This window comes from Marmota marmota, unplaced genomic scaffold (assembly GCF_001458135.2).
Source record: "Marmota marmota marmota unplaced genomic scaffold, marMar, whole genome shotgun sequence".
In the NCBI taxonomy this organism is placed as follows: Eukaryota; Metazoa; Chordata; class Mammalia; order Rodentia; family Sciuridae; genus Marmota; species Marmota marmota.
This window is the reverse complement of record NW_026000005.1, coordinates 44,884,046-44,907,099: the sequence shown is the minus strand read 5'-3', so window position 1 is coordinate 44,907,099 and position 23,054 is coordinate 44,884,046. Positions and strand designations below refer to the sequence as shown.

General features: G+C 44.3%; 1 protein-coding gene across 1 annotated transcript in view; it reads left to right on the top strand.

The window, feature by feature from the left end:
• The window catches only part of Dner (delta/notch like EGF repeat containing), a 294,692-nt gene extending 278,710 nt beyond the window's left edge, over window positions 1–15,982 (top strand). Inside the window, 2 exon segments of the mRNA XM_015481018.2 lie at window positions 8,399–8,645; window positions 14,968–15,982. Of these exon segments, the coding sequence (XP_015336504.2) occupies window positions 8,399–8,645; window positions 14,968–15,079 (359 nt within the window). The 3' untranslated portion in view covers window positions 15,080–15,982.
• Window positions 15,983–23,054: the final 7,072 nt, after the last annotated feature.

The window sequence follows — 23,054 nt, the reverse complement described above, 5'->3', positions numbered from 1 at the left end:
CTAATAATTTTGATAAGTATTTGCAAAAAAAGTGATTATACTAATTGAAGGCAAGAATCTGAGTAGAATGAATGCTTCCCTGGTGGCCAGGGAGCTGGGTTCCAGGCCTGTATCTGCTGCTGCCTAACCAAGATTGTGCAAGGTCATTTCATCTCTCTGGAGCTCAGCTTCTCCTTCTATAAAATGAGGGATTAAATGACATGGTTAATGTTCACACTTCCAGCTCTAGTATTACAGGCTTCATCCCCAACAATGTCACAGAATGCCAGGAAGCACAAGGACAAGGCAGAGCCTTCCGACTACCTTTTCCTGCACTGAACACCACTGAAGTTGAGTCTAGTGGGATCTGTTGGAAATATAGTCTATTTGGGATACTATAACATTTACTGTCACATGCAACAAAAAGAAAAACTTCAGTATATAATATGGAATGCTCCCAGAAACCTAGGGTACGTGCATATCCTGAAAACAGAGATATCTCTGTGAGGGGCTCTACATCTCTACATGTGGAGATGGATCAACTTTATCATTAGCCACCACTAGAGAGTCTGAACCCCCAGTAGGATTTAGACGCAAATGAATACCATTTTAGCTGTTGCACAGTTATCTCCTGTGTCCAGTGTTTGCCCAAGTAATGAGTGTTTCTTGGGAATTTGCCCATTTGGAGTTATTATTTGGTTCCCAATTAGAGTCAAAGCAGAAACCTAGCAGACTACAGAGTTATCAGATGCAACAAGAGAAGTGATCCAGGACCATCCTAATGCAATGAGTCTAGGCACTCTAGGGTTTTATGCGTGCTCTGAGGCGTTTGTTCTGGAAATCAGCAGAGCATCTTGGCAAACTTTTAATTCTCCTCCACTTCTTTTTATTACCTTGGGACTGATCACAGTGTTTTTCCTTTAGATTTTAGTAAAGGGAAAATATGCCTTCTTAGGACCAAGGTCAAAAAACAAAATAGACCCTATAAATCTTTACATAGTGGGTATGTTTTGTACCATCTGTGTTGGGAGTATGATGTTTACCTATATCCGTCAACCTGGATAATTGGGGGTCAGCCAGTTCTGTACATTGAACAGTTGAATCTACAGATAAACATGAATTAATGCCATTCTGTGGTTGAAAAATAGGCAAGTGGGCTATCTTGTATATCTTTGTATACTCAGTCAGTAATCAAGAGCCTCCTTATTAGCAGGCCTTGCAGGTAGGGCCTGGGTTATAGAAAATTAATGAAAGGAACCTGCCTTCAGGAACTCATAAGGGTGGGTAAGTCAGAGTGCATGATGGCCATCGCTGTGCAGCTTTGCACAGGTGCTTCTAGGCACCAGGGAGTGTCGGCGTGACTCCTCCCAGGCCAGAGAAAAAGTACAGGTGCACCTCTTGGGCCTCTTCCTCTCAAACAAATGACATCTAATGATAACAGCCCAAGACATCCAGGAGGCGATGTTACGTGGCACTTCTGGTTATATGAATGGGTCGGGTCCTTTGGTTCTCTGGTTGTCCTTCTTATGTAAAAAAGGATGTAACATCTAACCTCCCCACCCAGATGTCCACCTCACTCCCCCAAAGTAACAGCTGCTGGCCATTCATGAGAGATTCTTCCAGAGGTAGTCAGGTGATGGAAGAGCCTCTGTTCTCTCCCACACTGATAGGAGTTTTCTGTGCACATCTCCAGCCTCTTGTTTTTGTTTTCAATAATGTATCTTGAAGGTTTATCCGGTTGGGTTATGCAGATTTATCACATCTTTACCACCACATGACAGTTCCATTTTGTAGAGGCTCCATAATTTATTTCATGATTTATTTAGACAGATGATCCATTCTGGCAATACTAGAATGAACATTTTTATAAATGCATCTGTCTTAGTCTGTTTGGGATACTATAACAAAATGCATTAGACTGAGCAATTTTATAAACAGAAATTTAGGACCCAAGGGTGACTTACAAACCCCATTTAATTCATAATTACTTTATTAAATACTTCGACCAGCAGGAAGGCATCCTCTACCTATTTCTCAGGGAATGGATGTGGCTGGATGTGGGGAAAGCAGCTTGATGGAATGGAAAGAAGGCTTGCTGGATTCTGTGGCTGAGAACTCAATTCTGTGAGTGGAGCTGGTTTCGAATCCTAGCTCAGGTACTGACTTACCAGGCATCCATAATTGGGGTAATAAATGTAGATAGTAGAGTATAATGCCTGGCACTTAGTAGGTGTTCAGTAAATGGTTGCCTTCATTATAATCAGCTGTCATTCTCTTTGAACACCCAGCAGCCTTTGGGTGCCTGCTTAAAATGAAGTTTCCCTTCTCTGAGGAATATTGATTGATATATTAGATGCTTTTGAGTTAATAGCTGCTAATTTTCTGTAAGTACAGAATGTTTTAGGTTAATAGGCATCATGTAGGAAGATATATTATTGATATAATTAGACCTTGACTTTTCATTCCAAAGTAGATACATGTATCTTCTCCAGGAGGAGAATCTTTCCTTCTTCCCTGTCCGAACAGTCAATCCTGGACAACACGGCCTGGGGAAAAGTTCTTCAGGCCTTTAGACTGCAACCCCAGAGAGAAAGTATTTTGCATCTTGTTTCTAGATGTCACACACAGACTAACACAAACACACAGAATGTAACACTCATTTTTATAAGTGTGTCACACTCTGAGATGGTCTTCTAAAGTAAAAAAAAAAAAACGAGACATAAAATTTGTACATTTTTATGGGACACATTATGCTAATTCAGTACATGTATAGAAAACATAATAATCAAGTCACGGTAATAAGCATTTCCAACTCCTCAAACATTAATCATGTTATGTGTTGGGAATTTTTTCTCTTCTAGTCAGTTTGAAATATGTCCTAGGTTTTTAGCTAGTAGCTGCCCTCCTCTGCCACATGGAGGAAGCAGAACTAATCCGTTCTCATGTGTCCTGTGCCCCTTATTGAACTTCTTTCCATCCCCCTTCCCTGGCACTTCCCCGTCTCTCATGTTCACTCCTCCACTCCACTAGTGTGAGAGTGACTTCTTAGTGTCCACAGATGAGTGAACACACGTGTCTGGCTTATTTCACTAGACAGAACGACCTCCAGTTCCATCCATATTGCCACAAATTATGGCTTCGTTTTCCTTTATGGCTAGTAATATTCCTCAGGGCATACGTAGCACGTTTCCTTGATCTGTTCCTCCACTAATGGGTATCGAGGTTGATTCCAGATTTCAGCTATTGTGAACAGTGTTGTGATCAACACAGAAGTGCAAGTACCTTTCTTATGATGATTTCATCTCCTTTGGATATCTACCTGGTAGTGGAATTGGTGGATCTTATGGTAGTGCCGTTTAGGTGTTTTGGGAATCCCTGCACTGTTCTCCATAATGGCGGCACTAACTTACATTCCCATCAGCACTGTGTTAAGATTTGCCCTCCTTTGCCTCCTTACCAGCATGGACTTTTTGTCCTTTTGGTGATGGCCATGCCAACTGGGATAAAATGGTATCTTATGGTGATTTCAATTCGTGTTTCCCGGATGAGTAGTGTGTCTGAGCATTTTTTCATATACTTACTGGTTGTGTGAATGTCTAATTTTGAGAAGTGTCTGTTTAGTTCTTTAGGCTATTCTTTAATTGGTTTATTTGGTGTGTGGTGTGTGTGTGTGTGTGTGTGTGTAGGTTTTTGAGCTCCTGGTTTATTTTGGATATTACTCCTTTGTTAGACGAGTAACTTGCAAATATTTCCTCCCATCCTGCAGATTGTCTCTTTATTCTGTTGTTTCCTTTTCTGTGCAGAAACTTCTTAGTTTGACACACTCAAACTAACCATTTGTCTACATTTTTGTTGCCTGTGCCTCTGGGGTCTTATCTCAATAATCATTGTCACACCAATGCCATGAAGATTTCCCTATGTTTTTTTTGTAACAATTTCATGGTTTCAGATTTCACACATAGGTCTTTGATACATTTTGAGTTGATTTTTGTATATGGTGAGAAGAAACGATCTAATTTTATTCTTCTAAATATATTTTATATATACACACATAAAGACATGTATATGTAATGTATGTGTAAATATATGTGAGATATAAACATATATATGGGTGTGTGTGTGTGTGTGTGTGTATTCAATTTTACTGGCACCATTTATTGAAGATACTTTCTTGTCTCTTGTCGAGAACACCCCTGTGTTCTCGGCACAGAATAGAGAAGCCAGAAATTAATCAATGTTTATACAACCTACCAATTTTTGACAAAGGTAGGTTTGACCCCCAATGCACTGATTTGGATAATCTGTAGTTTGGAAAACACTGCTATTGATTGAAGAGTAAAACTTTAGAATCAAATAACTTGGGTTTACTCCCAGGTTCTACCACTTGCTATGTGAGTGACCCTGAGCAAGTTACCTCCCCACCTAGAATCTCGGTTGCTTCCTGTGTAAAGCGTAGGGAGTAACGCTGGCTCCCTCTTGGCTTTATAAGAGGAATAAATGAGTTAACACCTCAAACATTTAGGATAGCATTCAGCATATTGAAGTCAGTAAATGTCAACTGTTAACCAACACTGCGACCTAAACATCCCAGCACCACCATCTGGCTTCACCACTGGGGTGCCTTGAAGGCATGTCACAGCTCCTCTGTGACACAAGCTAGGACACCAGGGTTTAGTGCTGCTTTCTCTCCCCTACAAGAGCTGTGTTTGGTCTAGTTAATTCCACCTCTAACATAGCACGCCCGATCAGTGCCTCTCTGATCATCCCCCACCCCATCCAGGCCACCCCAGCTCTGCCCCAGACTGGCTCCTGTTCTTGCCCCTAAAACCTGGTCTCACATGCAGCCAGAAGGATCCTTTCAGAGTGCAACTCTGAACACTCGGGCCCTCCCTCCCTGCTGGTTCAAGCTCTGTTCAGCTCCTGCAGTCGCTGAAGGCCAAGGGCCAATCTGTTGCCCACTGGACTGTTGGGGACTGCCTTCCCCTCCAGGAGGCACCCCTCCTCTGTGTGTCCCTCCCCCTTGGTCCCTCCTTCCAGGCCTTTTCCCCTGCTGTGCTCTGCTCTGCTCTGCTCTGCTCCCGAGGGCCTGGGCTGCTTCTGGGGCTCTGCCTGGGATCACCTTCACTTTGCTCTTCCCCATCCCTGGTCAGTGCCCACTCACCCTCAGCGCCCTGCCACCTGGAAGCCCCTGGTGCAAATGCTCTTGATGTTAAATTAGATGAGCACCCCTGGTCCTCTGCCATGCCTCTGCACAGCTTGCCCCTCACCAACTCAGCACAATTGTACGTTGATTTTGTGATCATTTGATTGATCTCTGTATCCCTCAAAAGCCTGGTGCCCTTAGAGCCATGCTTCCCTGCTCTGATCCCCAGCACATCATAAGTGTTTAATTCGTGCATGTTTGGTGAATGGATCTCTGTGAAGGAGAAAATCTAGTCCTTCCCTTCCCTTTTCTGTGCATTCCTCTTCTGAAAATTAAACAAGGTTGCTATTTTTTTTAATTTCATTTACTTTATTGTACAAATACCCTTTAGCTGTGGAAGACATAATGGAATTTGAAATCCATCCTTGCAGTTGTTCTGGACAGTTAGATATCTACAAAGTGACATCATCACAAAATGCTCTCGTGTACTTTCACTGTGTTTTAAATAACTTAAATGGGCAAACTAGTCTACCTACCTTCACCAAGGTAAATTCAAAACATAGACATGGGGGATGTATTTAGAATGAATATAAGGTCAATTGAAGTCTATTTTGGTGGAGTGGAGGTCTTCAGCAGATGCATTTTTTTTAATTGTTGATGGAACTTTATTTTATTTGTTTATATGTGGTGCTGAGAATCCAACCCAGTGCCTCACACATGCTAGGCAAGTGCTCTATCACTGAGCCACATCCCAGCCCCCAGATGCAGTTTTATTCAGCTTGCTACTGACTGATTCACCTCAAGCAGCTTCTCTGAGTCTAGCTTCTACCTAGATACAGGTGATTGTTTGAGGCCAACTGAAATGTTAAATGCAAAAGCACTTTGAGAAGTACAACATCTCAAACACATTTAGTTTAAACAAAAATGCAAATGATCCCTCAGACTCTGTTTGCTACGTTTTTCCCCAAACAGCTCATGCATGTGTGTTCTCAGTCACACACCTGCTGGGGCCCGTGAGAGCATCTCATTCTGCGCATTCTGGTTCAGGATCTTTCCAGGGGCTGAGTTGCAGCCAGCATAGTAAATGACTCATGCGATTGAACTCCCAGGATGCAGCAAAACGATGACTTGCGAGAAAGGCACCTGGGCTGGGAGATGGCATTTGTAACCACCTGGTGCTGATAAATTTGCTGCCTCTCGGACAGAGAGAAGGTACTGGGTTTCTTCCACGTATTGGCTACTAAACTGGTTAGCCTGCAGAGTGGGCAGCTTCATTTCCATCAGAAAAGTTTTAGATGACAGTAAAGTGGAATCTAATTTAAAGAAGAGGACAGTGGAGGGACAAGTGCAGAGGCTTTAGATGAAATTTTGCTAAACTTTTCCCCAAAGTCCAAATAGCTTGGAACATGGGGATTTGGAGAATGGAGCAGATGGAGAGAAACACAAACAGCGTAGGCAGCTCGTCAGACCTGGAACTCGGTGCTGCATGGAGCTCGTGATCCCGTATGGCGGTGTTTTGCAGTGGGGCCCACGTGGTTGTGGACTCACTGTGTTTACATGACCAACATGACATGTAAGTTGTTTACATAAAGCGTACACATAGGCCCTAGGAACTCATCAAGGACTCTTATGATCCTCCCTGGTGACCAGATCTGGGCACTCTACACATTGGAGTAGAAACTGTCCTGGCCGCCCTCGTGTTGATGCTAAATGTATGTTATAACATACTCCAGTGAGCTTTGGACTGCAGCCTGCAGCAGAGTTTTTTAGGGAATGTTATAACACTTGGAAATCAAGTGAATCACGCTTACTTTCTCAGCCAGAAAAATGAGCCATCTCTTGTGCGCCAGGTATTGCCAAATGAAAGGGCTGCCGATTTGGGGGTTGAGCCTTGGTGCTGGTTTTACAAAACACCTATTCCCTTCCACCAAGATTGTTTACTTGTTGTGATTTATGTTTCTCCGTGTGCCTGTGTATGAGTTGGCTCAGATGGAGCAGTAAATGGTCTAATGGTCATTTAGTCTCCCTAAGCTCCTGGAGTCACCTCCTGAGCTTGGCAGGCAGACTTGAATGGCAAAATCAGGCTTCACAGGTCTCAGTAAAATACTCAGAAATCAGAGGATCTGGATGCAAAGTCAGAAGCCACTTCATTCATCCACTTTTCCCAAACATTCTAGAAGCATCCAAGACAAATACATGGGCTATTTTACTTTTAAGCTTCTAGGAAATGGGTCTGCAGGCCTGGCCCTGTATTTGAGTATCTTTCTGAGTAATTCCTCAGGCTACAACTTTTCAAGATCAAGAATAGCTGATTCTGGCTCCATCATCACTGAAGATGTAGTTAGGATGAGGGACTGGGTATCCAGAGGCCACCAATACTCTCACTGAAAATAGAAGAGTGAGAAGAGTCCTGGGGATTTCATGGGAAGGCAGCTCACTCCTGTTCCCATCATCTGTGAATCCTGTATCCAGATACCATGCAAATGGTGGCCTGGAAGGGTGGTGACAGTGGTGACAAGGTGAATAAAACAGAGAAGTCCTCCTCTTTCCCAAAGGAACTCAGCTTTTCTTTGGTTGAACCCAGCTCTTTCTAATTAGCAAAACTTCCTTTCAAATCCCATTCACCTTAGCTAGAGTTTCCACTCGTGTGCACGTCTGTAAACAGGCACGATTTGACAACCAGTGCCAACCACAGCAAATTCATCCTGTCCTTTCATTTTCTCCTGTTGATACAGTTCGGAGCTTTGAGGAAGCACACAGGTAACTAGTGCTCCATTGTCCTCAGCTCAGAGCATCTGCAGTGGAGGTCAGCATGCTCTCCTGTCCTCCCCCTTCTGGCGTCTCAGCTTCTCCTCCTCCTCGGAGTTCACCTACCATACCCCTTCTTCTTCTTCTTCTTTTTTTTTTTTTTAACATGTTTTCTAACCTATGCTCACAGCAGGCCAGCAAAATCTGCATTGTTATTTTCATCTTACAAATGAAGAAACAGGTTCAGGGAGGTCAATTGTTTGGAATTGGGATTGAAAGCAAGGAGGGTGTGGTCCCAAGGAGCACAATCTTTTCTGTTACACTGGGAGATAATCTTGTGAGCATCTCTACCCAGAGCTCTTTTTTTTTTTTTTTGGATGGTAAAAGGAATACATTATTCTCCTTTTAAAAATTTGGAAAAGACAGAGAAGTATAAGGAAGCATATAAAAATCTTTTGTCATCAGGCCTTCCAGTGATCACATCCCGCGGGTCCCATTTATCCCACTCTTTGCTCTTTCCGCCCTCAGACCTCCAGTGGAAGTCCGGGCACATGGCCGAGAGCCTCACCAACATGCCGCGGCACTCCCTCTACATCATCATCGGCGCCCTCTGTGTCGCCTTCGTCCTGATGCTGATCATCCTGATCGTGGGCATCTGCCGCATCAGCCGCATCGAGTACCAGGGCTCTTCGCGGCCGGCCTATGAGGAGTTCTACAACTGCCGCAGCATCGACAGCGACTTCAGCAGCGCCATCGCCTCCATCCGGCACGCCAGGTGAGCGGCCAGTGCGGGCAGCGCGGTCGCACCGTTGTCCCGGGTGCTGGGCACAGCACTTCCCATCCACAGAGAGGGTGTTAAAGGGTAAAACACGTTCAGCGTGGTGCTGGGGGCGTGTCAGGACCTCTTCATGAGCAAGCCTTTCTTCATCTGCCCCTAGCTTTGAATGCTCCATTCATTTACCTTGTACTGGTCCCTGACTACACATATCTGATTCTTAATCGCTGTTTATTGGAACATTTTTTGACTATTTCTTTCTGGAATGCCTTTATGTTGCTCTTAAAATAGTCCACATGGACATAAATGGTTCCCTTTGATTTAAAGACCCACAAAAATAAGGATAAACAGCTACATGCTGCACTTAGTGCTCACATAATGCAGCCTCCTTTTCTGGAGGAGTCAAGGGTTGGTAGGGTGTCACAGGAGAAATTTAGTCCAGGTGCCTGAAGTGTGGCATTAACGACTCCATTCCATGACTCTATATTCCAGACAGATCATGTAACCTTCCACAAATACAGTTCCCCACCTGCACAGAAAAAAACTGTGGCAGTCACATTGAATTACAAATGTCACAGAATATATAGAGAATCCTATATTTACTTCTCTAAATCTACTATATGATGCTAAAAAATAAGCTACATTTTACTGATGTTTTGCAAAGAATGTTCATTTCAAAATTAACCACAAACTTGTTTGTTGAAGTAAGCCGTGGTCCCTGTTCACTGATGGAGCAATATCAAGCATGCAGTCCAGAAGTCTTTCCTGTGGTTTTTCTTTCTATGGCTCCAACAAGTCCTGGCACATAGTAAACTTTGCTAAAATTTGATGGCTGAAATGAATGCATGATCTCAGTTCAGGGTTAGGGTTAGGTGCTTCAAGCCGTTTGAGAGGTAGATTCATCCCAGGACACCAGCTTAGTACGTGACTCTGGGATGTATTTGCAGTATCACTGAACCAGAAGCAGAGAATGCAGAAAGGAATGGAGAATTGACATGTTCCCTTGATGTTCAAGAGTCTTCTCTCTCCTTTCTGTTCCTGGAGGAGCTTGGTTCACCAGGAGGGATCAGAATCCATGGCTGCTTTATTTGATGTGTTGGGAGACCCAAGAAATCAGATTCCCTCCAATCCCCAAGGCGCATGCAACTAAAATCCTTCAGGGCTGCCATGGAGGAGTATTTTATTTCAGACCCAGAATAGTTCAAGATGGATGCATTGGAACATATTGCCTGTATAGCCCACTGGGAAGATAGTTACCTGAATACGATTGAAAGAAAGAATAGACTTGAAAGCATTGATAGAACCCAGCTCTTACATGGTGCCAATGTTTGTCAAAAATGTTTAAGGCATGGTTTCTAATCAGCATGCTTCTACGTGCATCCGTGACCACAGATGCATTAAAATAATACTTTCCCAAGTATCTGGAATTTAGGAAATCTTTGCTAAACGTTCACTCAGCACAACAGCATTTCAACAGTCTGCCTGTAGAGAGGTCATGGCTGGGTGTCTGGCTCCTTGGGCTTCTTTGCTCTCTCTTCTTGGAAATCCTAGAAGAGCCTTGGCAGAATCTCAGCCTCTTTGATGTTACTGTCTCCCTAGTTTCTAGCAATGGCCTGTGGCTAATGTCCATTTCATAGGATGTCTCCTACCACAAGCCTAGAGGTGATAGTGAGTTGGATTGATTGCAGCGTAGAGGCCACACGAGATGCATTCTGAGTGGGTCACCTATGACACTCACAAGATACTCTGGCTGTGCCCGGTGATTCTGATGTCAGAAGGATCTCTCTCTCTCTCTCTCTCTCTCTCTCTCTCTCTCTCTCACTCATTTTTTTTTCTCTCTCTCTCTTACCAAGAGCCATCTGTCCCACAGCTGCTTTGCTTACACACAGACAAGACAGGGTCTGCATCTGAGCAGTAGGAGCAAGGCCGTGGCTCTCCACAGTCTGACACTGAGGTCACATCTCAGTGGCCGACTGCTTACTGCTCTATGTGCTAGAGGTGTCTGATCATGAAAAACAGAAAAAGGAGAACTGGGAAGGGACATGTTCACTTTCCCCCAAAGAGCGCGAAACCTTCTGATTTCAGCCTTTCCCAAATTGAGATCTACCTGACATTCTCTGCTGTATCCTTTTAGCTCCTGACTTTGGGGGACTGTGAACAAGAGGAACGGACACTCTGATCTGGCTTATAACTTGTGGCAATATCTTTTGTTTCTTTAGAGAAATAGGCATGCAAGACTGGTCACCATGTTTGAGGTGTGTCTGTGTTACTGTTACTGCTGGGCTGAGACTTCTGTTAGTGCCTCTGTGTCGGCCAACATTGAGAGCTTTCCGTCGGCCAGACACAGTCTACACTATCATGCACATTTTCAGGAGTTTCACAAGAATCCTAGGTCGTGTGTTTCTTCAGTTCCCTACATATGCGAAAAGAGTCTGAGCTCAGCAGAGCAGTGCAGTATACACAGGGTCTCAGTTTGTGAGGAAGCCAGGATCAAAGCAGGTGTGCTGATCTGAAGCAGATGCCTTTACACCCTGCAGCACATGAGCTTGTCAGGAGCAGCAAAAGTGAGAGCTGCAGTTTAAGGCCCTCACATGCATGAAGGCTTCAAGGAAGTGTTCAGAACCCAGGCTCAGGAGCTACATAGCTCCACTTCCACAAGGACTGTGACCTTGAGATTATCCCCAAGCTTCCACTTCCTCATCTGTGAAGTGGCACAGATGGTATGTGCTCACCTCACAGAGTTGCTGTGACAGCAAGATGAGATGATCCATCAGTGAAAATGAGACATGGGAGGTGGTGCTGAATGAGTGCCCAGAACAGTGCCTGATGTGTGAACCCTCATGGGGCCAAGGGAGGAGGTGTGGACACAGCCACCAGGGGATCAGGGCCAATGGGCTGTTTTCCAGGAGGAGGGGGGGTGTCAATTCATTTTCATCTTTTTAAAATCCCTCAAGCAGACATTCCCAAGTGTCATGGTTGGGTCGTGGGATATGAGCTACCATATCATAGGAACATCACACAGAACGTTGAGTATAACCCCCAGTTACAGTGTGTAGTCTTCTCTCAGTTTTGTCAGAATATGTAATAAATAGTCTATGTGTCACTTTCGGAGACGTTCAATACATATTTGCCAAGGGAGTTGAAAGGATATAGGGTCAAGAGATAGACAGACTAAAGAATAATGCACACAATGTCCACACCAGGTCCTTTGGAGAGATGGACTAAGGGTAATTCCGGGGGTCTTCCTCAGAGGCCCACACCACAGCTTGGACTCTGCAGTCCAGCTGGCTCTGCTGTGACTACTGCACTTTACCTGTGTAATGCGAAAGCAGCCAGAGACGGTATGAATGGCTTGACTGTGTTCCAATAAAACTTTATTTAAAAATAGGCAAAAGGCTAGAATCTGGTTACTCTACATTATAATTTTCTCTAGTTTCCAATTTATAGTTTTACAATTAAAATATACCTTCCAGATAAGGAAAAAAGTATGTCATTTTAAAAAAAAAAAAAGAGCAGTCATATAAAAAGTCTTGCAATAAAATAGGCAACCTTTTACATTGGTTTCGTGCCTGAGAATTTAAAACGGAATTTTACAAGGGTTAGCTGATTTTTAACGTCCTCCCAATTCTAAGATGGAAGATATAAAAAGCTGTTAGCATTTTCAGCATGGATGTGAACGCACATACATTTATCACCAAGTGGGAGCCCACCGCTGTGAGAGCTGTGAGATTCCAGAAAAGTCTTGCCTCAGTTTACTGGGTGTTAAAAAGCTCCAGTGTTTCTGTAAAGCAAACTGTTTTAGCTTCCACGTGGCAGATTCTGCACTTCCAATAGAGACCTCCGCGACTCACCCAAGGAATCTGCACGGGCTCTCGCAAACCAGGAAGTTGAAGTAGAGCTCCAGGGCTGTCTCTTTCTCTAGTCCTGGGGCTGTTTGCTTACTTTGCCCAGGTTCCTGTTGTAGTCAGCATTATACTTTATGACCCATTCTGATTGGTGTTAACATGCCCCATGCCACATGGCCACATAAACCAGCCTGGACACAAAGGATGCTTCCTTGTGGTCTACTTTAAACGTAAGTGGGTGAGCAAATGGCCCTCTCCGAAGCGGGTTCAGGAAGTGCTTTATCAAACTTGGTGAATCTGAGACACCCATCCTCACACCTGCCTTTGGGTCCATGGCAACATTCAGTCCATGTCCTTTGAACTATCACTGGCAAATGAGTGGCATAAAGTAGAGGCTCGAATTTTCTAGATTTTTTGAGAAAACAGGTTCTTCAAACTGTGAAATCATATAGAAGTAGGTTTTTAAAAGATATGTTTGACTTATTAAGTTGCTTGCACTTTTCCTATCAGCCAGCTCTTATTACTAATCAACTAGTTAACAGGATTCCTTGCTCACATCAGAGTTCTCACAGTGAACAATCCCATGGCTACAAGGCTAGGATATGAAGAGCAGTCACTGGGTTGCTGGATTTTTTTTTTTTTTCCTAAAATATCACTATTATGACCAATTTATCTAGCAATGATATGAAAAAGATTGTCAAGATATTTGCACCTTAAATAGGAGCTTTTGACATTTTCAGACTTGCAGAGAAGCATGGGATACAGTGAGCTTTACTCTGTTGCCGCTTTCCCTGTTCTGATTACACAAGCTTCATTCAGTTCAGATCAGCACCTGAGGGCTGAGCCAGCTTCCTCTGTGCAGGCACAGTCATGGATCTTCAGTGAGACTTCACATTTTTTAAGTCCCTCTTAATATTGCAGTGACAGCTGTGGGGGTTCTTGGGACAGAGTGCTTTAACCCTAACCCTGGCCTCCACCTGGCCGGGTTAGGCCACCGCACCCTTGAAAGCTAATCCCTCTTGAGTGACTAGGGACGTAACCTAGATGGAGGTTTAAAACTAGAAGATCATGCAGGGCACAGTGGCACACGCCTGTAATCCCAGCAGCTCGGGAGGCTGAGACAGGAAGATCACGAGTTCAAAGCCAGCCTCAGCCGCAGCGAGGCACTAAGCAACTCAGTGAGATCCAGTCTCTAAATAAAAAAACAAAATAGGGCTGGGGCTATGGCTCAGTGGCTGAGTGCCCCTGAGTTCAATCCCAGGTACCAAAAGAAAGAAAGAAACAAACAAAAAAAACTAGAAGATCTCGTGAAGCATGCACTGTTTTCTCCTTGCCACTCCACCTTCCTCTCCTCTCCATACAGAGGAGAAGGACTTTCAAAAGATAGCAAAGGGAGAAATAGGAAGACAAGAGAAAAGAGAAGTCACAGTAAATAAGCCTTTAATTCCTCAGGGCTCCATCCTAATAACCTTTTTAAAATTTAAGAGTTTTGGAAAAATTCCTTTTTAAATGAGCCCTGATGTATTTGAAAGAGTTAAAAAAAAATGTGGTCTATAAAAAGGAGCAAGGGGAGGGCGGGCGTGTTCATATGGAAGACTGCTTAAGTCATGTTTTACTCCAGAGGCTTAGGAAGGTGAGGTCCTGAATGGGAAGCGACCACCCAGAAGTTGAATTTGCTTTATTTTAATAATTGCCACCCTAAGACTGGCTTGGCAGGGAGTTCTGAACTTGGATTCTGACTCCTCTGGCTTCTGGGCGTCAGTTGGCTGTCAAGGGGGATTTTGCTATATACAAATCTGTTGGGACGGTGGCTTTGTGCTCAGAGAAAAGCAGTGGCTTGTGGGTGTGCAAAGCAGGAGGGTCTGGGAGTAATAGGTGGGTGGGATTGGATGGCCATCCTGGCAGTCTGTGGGCAAACACCTCGTATTTTAGGTCATTTCCTCCCTCTGCCCTCCTGCTGGGCTCTGAGAGCCTTTGCAGCTTGTTCCCCAAACTCCCAGGGGGAGGGGAGAGGCTGTCTGTTCCCTGACACCACCCCCACAGCCTGTCCCGGGGAGCCTGTCCAGCTATTCTGTATTCCAGGCACTAATGTGGATGTAAAATAAACCTGCCTCTCCAAATATTTATGGGTCTTGGAAGAGAAAAACAAATCAATACACGTTTTCTTAAAACCTATTGTAGAGCTGTCCTGGCTGGCTGCTGCTCTGCCAGGGTGCAACCTGGAAGCTTCACCATTCACTTGGGCTCCTCGCTCTGTGAAATTTGCGTTTTCTCCCTCCTGCACCAAAGACTACCATTTACACTTTTTCAATTTTAATATCAGGGTGTCTTAAGTTTCTGTACTGGCTGAAGAATATATTTTTAGAGCACTTCGACAGTTCCATTTGATTCTTGAATCTTTTATTCTCACCATTTGCCCTTAATAGGACTTGGAGTCCAATATTTGTCTCATCAGAATGCCCTCTCTTTAATTTCAGGTTTGGAAAGAAATCCCGACCCGCGATGTACGACGTGACCCCCATCGCCTATGAGGATTACAGTCCCGACGACAAACCCTTGGTCACACTGATTAAAACAAAAGATTTGTAATCTTTTTTGGGGGGCTTATTTTTCAAAAAGATGAGATACTACACTCATTTAAATATTTTTAAGAAAAACAAAAGCTTAAGAAATTTAAAAACGTTAGCTGCTCAAGAGTTTTCAGTAGAATATCGAAGAACTAATTTTCTGCAGCTTTTAGTTTGAAAAAATATTTTAAAAACGAATTTGTGAACTCCATAGACTACGTTTTAATGTACTCTCAGCTCTAAACTGTAGGCTTCTCCTTGTGTGTGCTCTTTTCATGGTAGAGACTACCGCAAAGCCCAGATGAATTTCTGTGGTTGTTACAGAATAAGTCTAAGCGAGGAGAAGTTTCTTTTTGACATGTGAGTGCCGGCTTTTTGAGTAGAGGTAGGAAAATCATGTAAAGTAGAATATGATGCATAATACAGTATACCCGTTACTTAAAAAGAAGTCTGAAATGTTTGTTTTGTGAAAAAGAAGCTAGTTCAATTTATTATTCCTAACCTGGATGACATTAGCCTTTGCCTTACTCTGTGCATGGGTAAGTGACTTCTGCTCTGTTTCACTGAACTCTGCAGAAACATTCTTTCAAGTTGTCTTTTTCGTAACAGTCGTTGAACTTGGCCTTGAAATCATACGTAACGAGCGGGCCTAGCGAGGCAATTTACGATTGGTTTTGATCCATATTTTTCCTTTTGAAAGTCAAGGTTTTTGTATCGTGAGTAAATTAAATTTATGTTCTGAGTTATTTGTTGCTAAGAGGTAGTAGATGTAAGAGAGTACTGGTTCCTTCTGTAGTGAGTATTTCTCATAGTGCATCTTTATTTATATCCAAGACATTTTTTGTGGCTGTATTTGATTGATATGTGCTTCTTCTGATTCTTGCTAATTTCAAAGAATATTGAATAAATGTTAGCAAGTCAAGGATGCACCTGTCTCTTTTGTCCTTTCAAAATTATATAAAGCGTTTTGGATTGGAAATGGGCTGTCAAACAAGCAATCCTGCTGTTTGTGATATTTTAAATGGTCTGAGCAATACCCCTCATGCAGTTTGGACATCCTGTGCCTCCTAAGGTCCATACGCTGGAAGCTTGGACCTCAGTGTGCTGATGTGGAGGTGGTGGACTTTTAAGAGGTGGGTGAGTAAGATGTCCTTAGGTCATTGGGGGACTATCTTGGGAAAGGGCTAAAGTAGTTCTCATGAGAGAGTGTTGTTATAAGAGAGTGTCCAGTCCCTGAGTTTCTCTCTGGCTTCCTTTTTTGTGACCTCATCTCTTCCTCCCACATATACATCCGCCATTGTGACACTGTATACCATTAGGCCCTCACCAGAGGCCAAACAAATGGGGCCCTCTGATTCAGACCTTGAATCTCCAAAACTGTGAGACAAAAAAACCTCTTGTCTTGATAAAGTTAGCATGCATCAGGTATTTTGTGAAAGTAAACCAAAATGGTCTAGTTTAATAGTCCCATGGCTGCTGGAGCCATTTCCTACAAACTCTGGGAGCCTCTCTTACATCCTGATTGATGTTCAGTGCTGCTTGTCAACATGAAGGGTGGAAACTAAATTAATTTGTGCAACTTGATTTGCCAATGAAATGTGTCATGTGTGAATGTCGAGAGATGCAATCCAGAGCTGCTTCTAGGCATTATGTGCAGCTACCAGTGACCTCAAGAACTACCTCACGCTGCTTTCCTTCAGGGGTCAAATGAAATTGCCTCAGCAACCACTCCTTTGTCCTTAGAAAATTGAAGGTAGATCAGAGCCACCCTGTGTTCAATTTCACTCTGTGTCTAAATGCTGCGCTGGAGTTCCTGTGTAATTTTAGAAAATGCATTTTTAACTTCACAGGGAAACTTTGGTAAGGCCAAGTGATGTTCTGAAATCAGGTGCCTGGGTGGGGTGGGGGGGGTTGAAGCACAGAGAATAATTCGAGACACTTTTCCTCCCCTCCCTCCTCTCAGAACATCTGCCCCTAATCTTACAAACGACATAGCAAAAAACCTACACTCTGATTATTAAATGATACAGTGCAATATATTAATATTTTTAGCTTGTTTCAGTGTTTGGAAGTAAGAACAGAACATTAGCTGTCAGTTGAGTTGCCATGGCAACACTCTGGAGGGTCCTGCAGATCTTGCTCCCTCCTTCTTCCTGTGAAAGCCTCTGCTGGTCTTGAGGCACACAGACACCTCCAAGGACGACAGGAGAGGCCCCGGAACACTGGCAAGAGTAGAACCCACTTGGTCCACTCCCCTGAGGCCCTGCAGCTGGGTCCACCCAGCTGGGTCTCCTCTGCTTGCTGCTCTTCTGCTTCTGTCTGACCCTCTAATCATTTTCAATCCCCCAGATTCTCCAAGTAAGTCTACATGACACCCCTTTAAGGACTTGTTTGGAGAATGAAAGACCATTTAGTCTTTCACCAATCACGACTTCTCTTTTTAAAGCAAATTAATGAAGCCTACGAATTCAGACAGGCTGAGAGCAGACCCTGAGCACCTTGAAAACATCCACTCGTTCATTTGGATGTTCAGTGATGATAATTCGTCCCTCTGAGTGTGCTCTGCATCAGACAGATGATGAGCAACAAGAGCCACACGCAAGGACCCTGGCTCCTGGGTCTGGGGCTTGCTTTGAATTAGATCTTGATCTAACAAACAGGTCCAATAAACAGGGTCCTGGAGGGGAGGCTAACTGGCCTCCATGTGCTCATCTGTAGGATGCTTTAATCATTAACTTGATAATGACTTTGGGCAAGCGACTCTCTGGACCTAGGCTTCATAATTTGGAAAATAGGGGTAATGGTAGGATGTCCCATGAAGGGGAATTGAGAGAATGACACATCAGAAGGGGTGTTACTCAGCCCCCTTCCAGTGCACCTTAAGCCTTCAGCACGGTTAGCTGTTGTTGTTATTGTTGTCAGTCTTACTTTAGCTACATTGTTACAAAGTAGGTCAATACAAAGCTCTGATGGTGGGGGTGTGACTGTGGTCTGTAGGTGGTGCTCCCTGAATGTGCTCATTGAGCTGCTTTGGCCTGGAGCATGTTGTCTAAGTGTTAGACGCTCCGCCATCTTGCACTGTCTGGGAAAAGTACATTGGACAAGGTCAACTACTGCTCAGACCCAAGAGCGCTGATGGTCGTGACCTGATGGATTGAGAATTAGCCCAGTTCTCATCCACGGGCCTTCACAATGTAAAGACAGGAAAGGCTGCCACTGGGAGTGGTGTTGCGGTGTCTCTAGCTTACTGGAGTTTTCCCCTAAGCTTTTTCTTCTTGCAAGGAAATGACACACACAAACGAGTTGCTTCCTAGGGATCTTAACAGTTGAGAATTGTTTTCTTTCTTTCTTTCCTTCCTTCCTTCCTTGGGCCTTATGCATGTGAGGCAAGCACCAGCTGAGCGATATCCCCAGCCCCAGAGAATTGTTTTCTTTGATGTAAGTACCAAAATCTCCACTTAGCACAATGAGGTTTGGACCCACAGAAACTGAAGCTTGTCTTGGATTATGATTTGATCTTTTTCTCGAAGGATATGGATTTAAAAACAATAACAACAACAAACTTTTGGGTACAAATATTTTGAGACCTCTTTTTTTTTTTTTCGTTTATAGAATTTTATAGTTTTACTTATAAGGGCAAACATTAAAACTACAGGAAAGAAAGACATATGCTAAATAGTTACAGAGTGTAGGCTACAAAGCTCCACAGACCCCCCAGCTGCCTCCAGAGCAGCCACTGCTCCCCTGTCTAACACGGGGGAGCTGAAGATGTTGGAGGTCACCTTTCCAGCTTCCTTCCCCTTTGGAGGGGAGCCTGTGGCTCAGCATTGGCCAGCAGGACTGTCTGGGAAATCTCCTGGGAAGCCCCCCATCAGGGAGTGACAGGGTCCGGGAACACCATCAGATCCTCCAAGTGTGGCAGAGGAGACTGCTGCGAGGTCACAATATAAAGAGCAGGGACTTGGACACCCTTACTAAGAGGTTTGATGAACCCCAATGTGATAAGAATCACTCCTGCACCCCAGCCGTTTTTCAGAACTGAGGAGAGGGAATGGAAGTGGCTAATTTAGAACAGGGGTTGGTAAACTAAGGCCCAGAGACCAAGTATGGTCCAATATTTTTTTTTTTTTTTGCAGACATCAAGCTCACCTTGAATCCAGTTATGCACAAAGGTTTCCTACCCTTTCAAGGATTTTGTTCTTTCTTCTAGTAGACTGATAGTACCACGAAAAGGACACGGTTATTACTATATCTTAGTGTTCCTTTTTGGGACTTCATTTTCTCCCTTGTTATGCACGTAGCTACATAATGTGCTTAAGTTTCAAGGCTGAGATATTTAATATCTAGCCCTTTACAAAGTTGCCTGACCTCTTTCTTAGGGCCATGTTTTAATCAGCTTTTTTGCAGCTGTGACTAAATGACCCAACCAGCACCACTGTAGAGGAGGAAAAGTTTATCTGGGGGCTCACAGTTTCAGAGGTCTCAATCCATAGACAGCAGACTCCATTCCTCAGGGCTCAAGGTGAGGCAGGACATCATGGAGGAAGAGTGTGGCAAAGGAAAGCAGCTCACGTGGTGGTCAGGAAGCAGAGAGACTCCACTCTCCAGATACAAAATATATACTCCATGGCCACGCCCCAATTCCCACCTCCTCCAGCCACACTCCACCACTTCAGGTACCACTCAGTTAATCCCTATCAGGGGATTAAATCATGGATTGGGTTAAGACTCTTACAACCCAATCATTTTCTCTCTGAACCTCCTTGCACTGTCTGACATGTGGGCTCTTGAGGACACCTCATATGCAAACCGTAACAGGCCGCATTCTATAGTTGAGCGAAGCCACACCCCTCAGGCCTAGCACAGTGCTGGCACATAGTAGGTGCCCCATGCCCGTGAGTGCACTTCATCTACCCCTGGATGACTCTGTCTTATTCAACTTTATCACCCTACTTCCCGGCCTGGTGTCTGACCTCCAACAAGTCATTATTCCAATGGATTGAAAAGCACATTGCAGGATCAATTAAAGGAGGGACAAATGGAAGCTTGTATGTGGGAGAACAATGAAGGCAGGGGCTTCACGCTTTGAGACTCTGGACTCATACAGCACCAGCAGGAGTGGCCGAGGGATTTCACACGCTGACGTGCAAAGTCTCTGCAAGATCTCTCTCCTTTGCATCTGATGACCTGGGCTGGGTAGTGGAGGATCTGGACTTGTCAATCAAATGTATATTTTTTTTCATTTGCTTCAATTTATTATGTTTCCTTACAACCACAATACTTGAGGGGGTGGTCATAGACTTTAGTGAGGACTTTATGGGATGTGGAGATGGGGCACAGGCCTGGGAAGTGGCCTTCCACCACACACAGACTCCACTGCATCTCCTGGTCTTCTCTCGTGCTCATCTCCCTCTCCAGAACCATAAGAAAGTTAATTCCGTGTTCTGTTTTGTTGTAGAGCCATTGCTGTGGCCCTCAGGGTCCCTTCTATCTCAAATGCACATCAAGTTCATTTCCAAGCAAATATTGGTCTCTTCCTGAAAGGACTTGTCAGGGAAAGCTCCCAAGAAGATTGAATTGTCCACCTGCCATCTCATCCATATGTGGTGAGGATGCCTCTGACGACAGGTAACACAACACCCACAGTCGCTTCAACCGTAAGGAAATCCTGCACCTAGAGGTCCAGGATCAAGGTGAGCTTCAGGATCAGCTCAATCCAGAAGCTCTCACTCCAATGCTCTGCAGTCCCCTTGGTCCTGCCCTTCTCTGTGGGATGGCTTCATTGTCAGGCTGCTTCTGTTGATGGCAGGATGGCTGACAGCTTTAATACCCAGCTTACCCTATATAAATGTTTAGCTGCTCATTCCGTCTCCATCCAGTTTCTTTTATCTGGTGTTATTATTTTCCACCATACCTGCTCCTATCTGAAATTACATTGAGTTACCTTTTTAATTGTTCATTTTCTGTTTTTTTTTTTTTTCCCTCCGATGGCTTAAGTTCTAAGTCTTGTCACTTCTGCGTCAACCAGTGCCTAAAAAAGTGCTCACAGCATGTAGTAGCTGCTTAAGAAACAGTTATTGAATGAATGGACACCAGGATATTCAGAGGACGAAATAGAGGTGGACTCAGAGGCTCCCTAAGGGGTTTCTACTCCACAAATTGACTTTACTCTCTTTGGTCCAAACTCTGTGCATTTGGAATTATCCCTTATGTCCAGCTGGGCCCTTACTCCTAGTGAAGTGAAGACTGTATGTATGTGTTTAATATAAAATCACCAGACACACTGCCTTCCTGGAGATGTTTCAGTTGAGAGCTCAGGACTAGGCTGGTGATTTTCAGTTATCTATTTATTTAACAAAAGCACATTGTCTTTCTGTGACAGATTAAAATAAACAAGATTCTCAGTTGACCCTGGTTAGGGGTCCCTGGTGCCCAGCCTATTTGATACCCTCACTCATCTGTTCCCCCCAACCCCAGTGGTCCCTGAGGGGATATGATGAGCCTAAGACAGTTTGAGAGCCATTGGGCCAGCTAGTCCATTCCCAAGGCTCTCCATCTCCCTGTCCTTCACTGTCCACCTGTCCAGGAGAGGTTAATAGAGCACTCGGCGTGTAAGAGGCCAGAGCTGGGAACTGCCGACTCAGCTGTACTTACAGCTGACCGGGTGATGCCCGAGTAAAGACGTATCAGACATGTCATGGTATTGGGTCTGATGGCAGGAGGATGGGGGCTCCGAGCAGGGAGTGCTGGTGGACTCTGTAGAAGTCAGGAAAGGGTCCTTGATATGTGACATCTAACAGGACCTGAAGGATGGGTAGCAATTCCTAGGTGGGGGAGGGGGGACATGCAACGTCTCAGAGGGTAAGAGTGGACCTTACTGTGGACAGAAGAGCTCCGCGGGGCTGGAGCTCGCATGCGGGGTACGGATAAGCAGGATCTGCTCTGTGCCCAGCAACTGGCCCCAGGTGACTGCTCCAGAGCAAAAAAAAAAAGAGCCTCAGAGGAGTGTTCATAGTGACTTTATTTGCAATGGTCCCTGATGCCCCTAGAATACCACTAACACAATCCAAATAGCAGTTGCCTCTGGATACGGAGGGTGGAGGACTGACTGGGAAAGGGGCCTGAGGAAATGTCTAGGGGATGGAAATAGTCCACTTGGGGATTGGAGTGACAGTAACAAGAGAAGATACATTTGTCAAATACCATCTGACTACAGACTGAAGATCCATGCATTTCACTCTACATAGATTTTTAAATATTGATAAAGCCTGAAATAACAATAAAACCCCCCAAATCACAAGAGAGAGGATGGGTATATTGAAGACGGAGAGGGGGCTGGGCTGGAAGACCTCTGGTGAAGGTGGGGGGCAGAGAACACCACCCGTGTGGGCTGCAGGGAGGGAGGCCTGCTGCAGGCTTCCCGCAGAGCTGAAATGCAGCTGGCGCTGTTTCTGGGTTGGATCAGCAGCTCCTTGGTTTTTGTAACGTGGGTTTTGCTCAGCTGAATGTCCACACTAGTCATTTCAAATTTTCTTATTTGCAGATTAAAATTTCACCCACAAACACGTTTCCTGGCTGCCGTGTGGCAGGAGAGGCCAGCAGACGCTCACTTGTTGTCATTTTTCTGCTGGCTTCTTTGAAAACTCCGAGGTGCTAAAGAGAATGTTCACAAAATTGAAATCCTTTTATTATTGAACTAGTCCAAGTGGAAAATACTCCATGGGCAAATTATCTTTTAATAAGGCGATTTCCTGCTTTCTCAACCCAAAAGGCCCCTTACCAATTTGAAATTCAGATGTCGTGTTTCCCTTATATTAAAGGCAAGCAACTCTTGCAGCCTTTCCAAAATGTGACTCCCATGGGGAATTTCAATTTAACTCACGATAGCATGATCTTTCTTACAGTGAGATGTCTGTAAATACCTTGATATAAAGAATATAATCATCACACAAAGTGGTCCTTAGATGGAGCTGAATTTAAGGCACTCCTACCCTCAA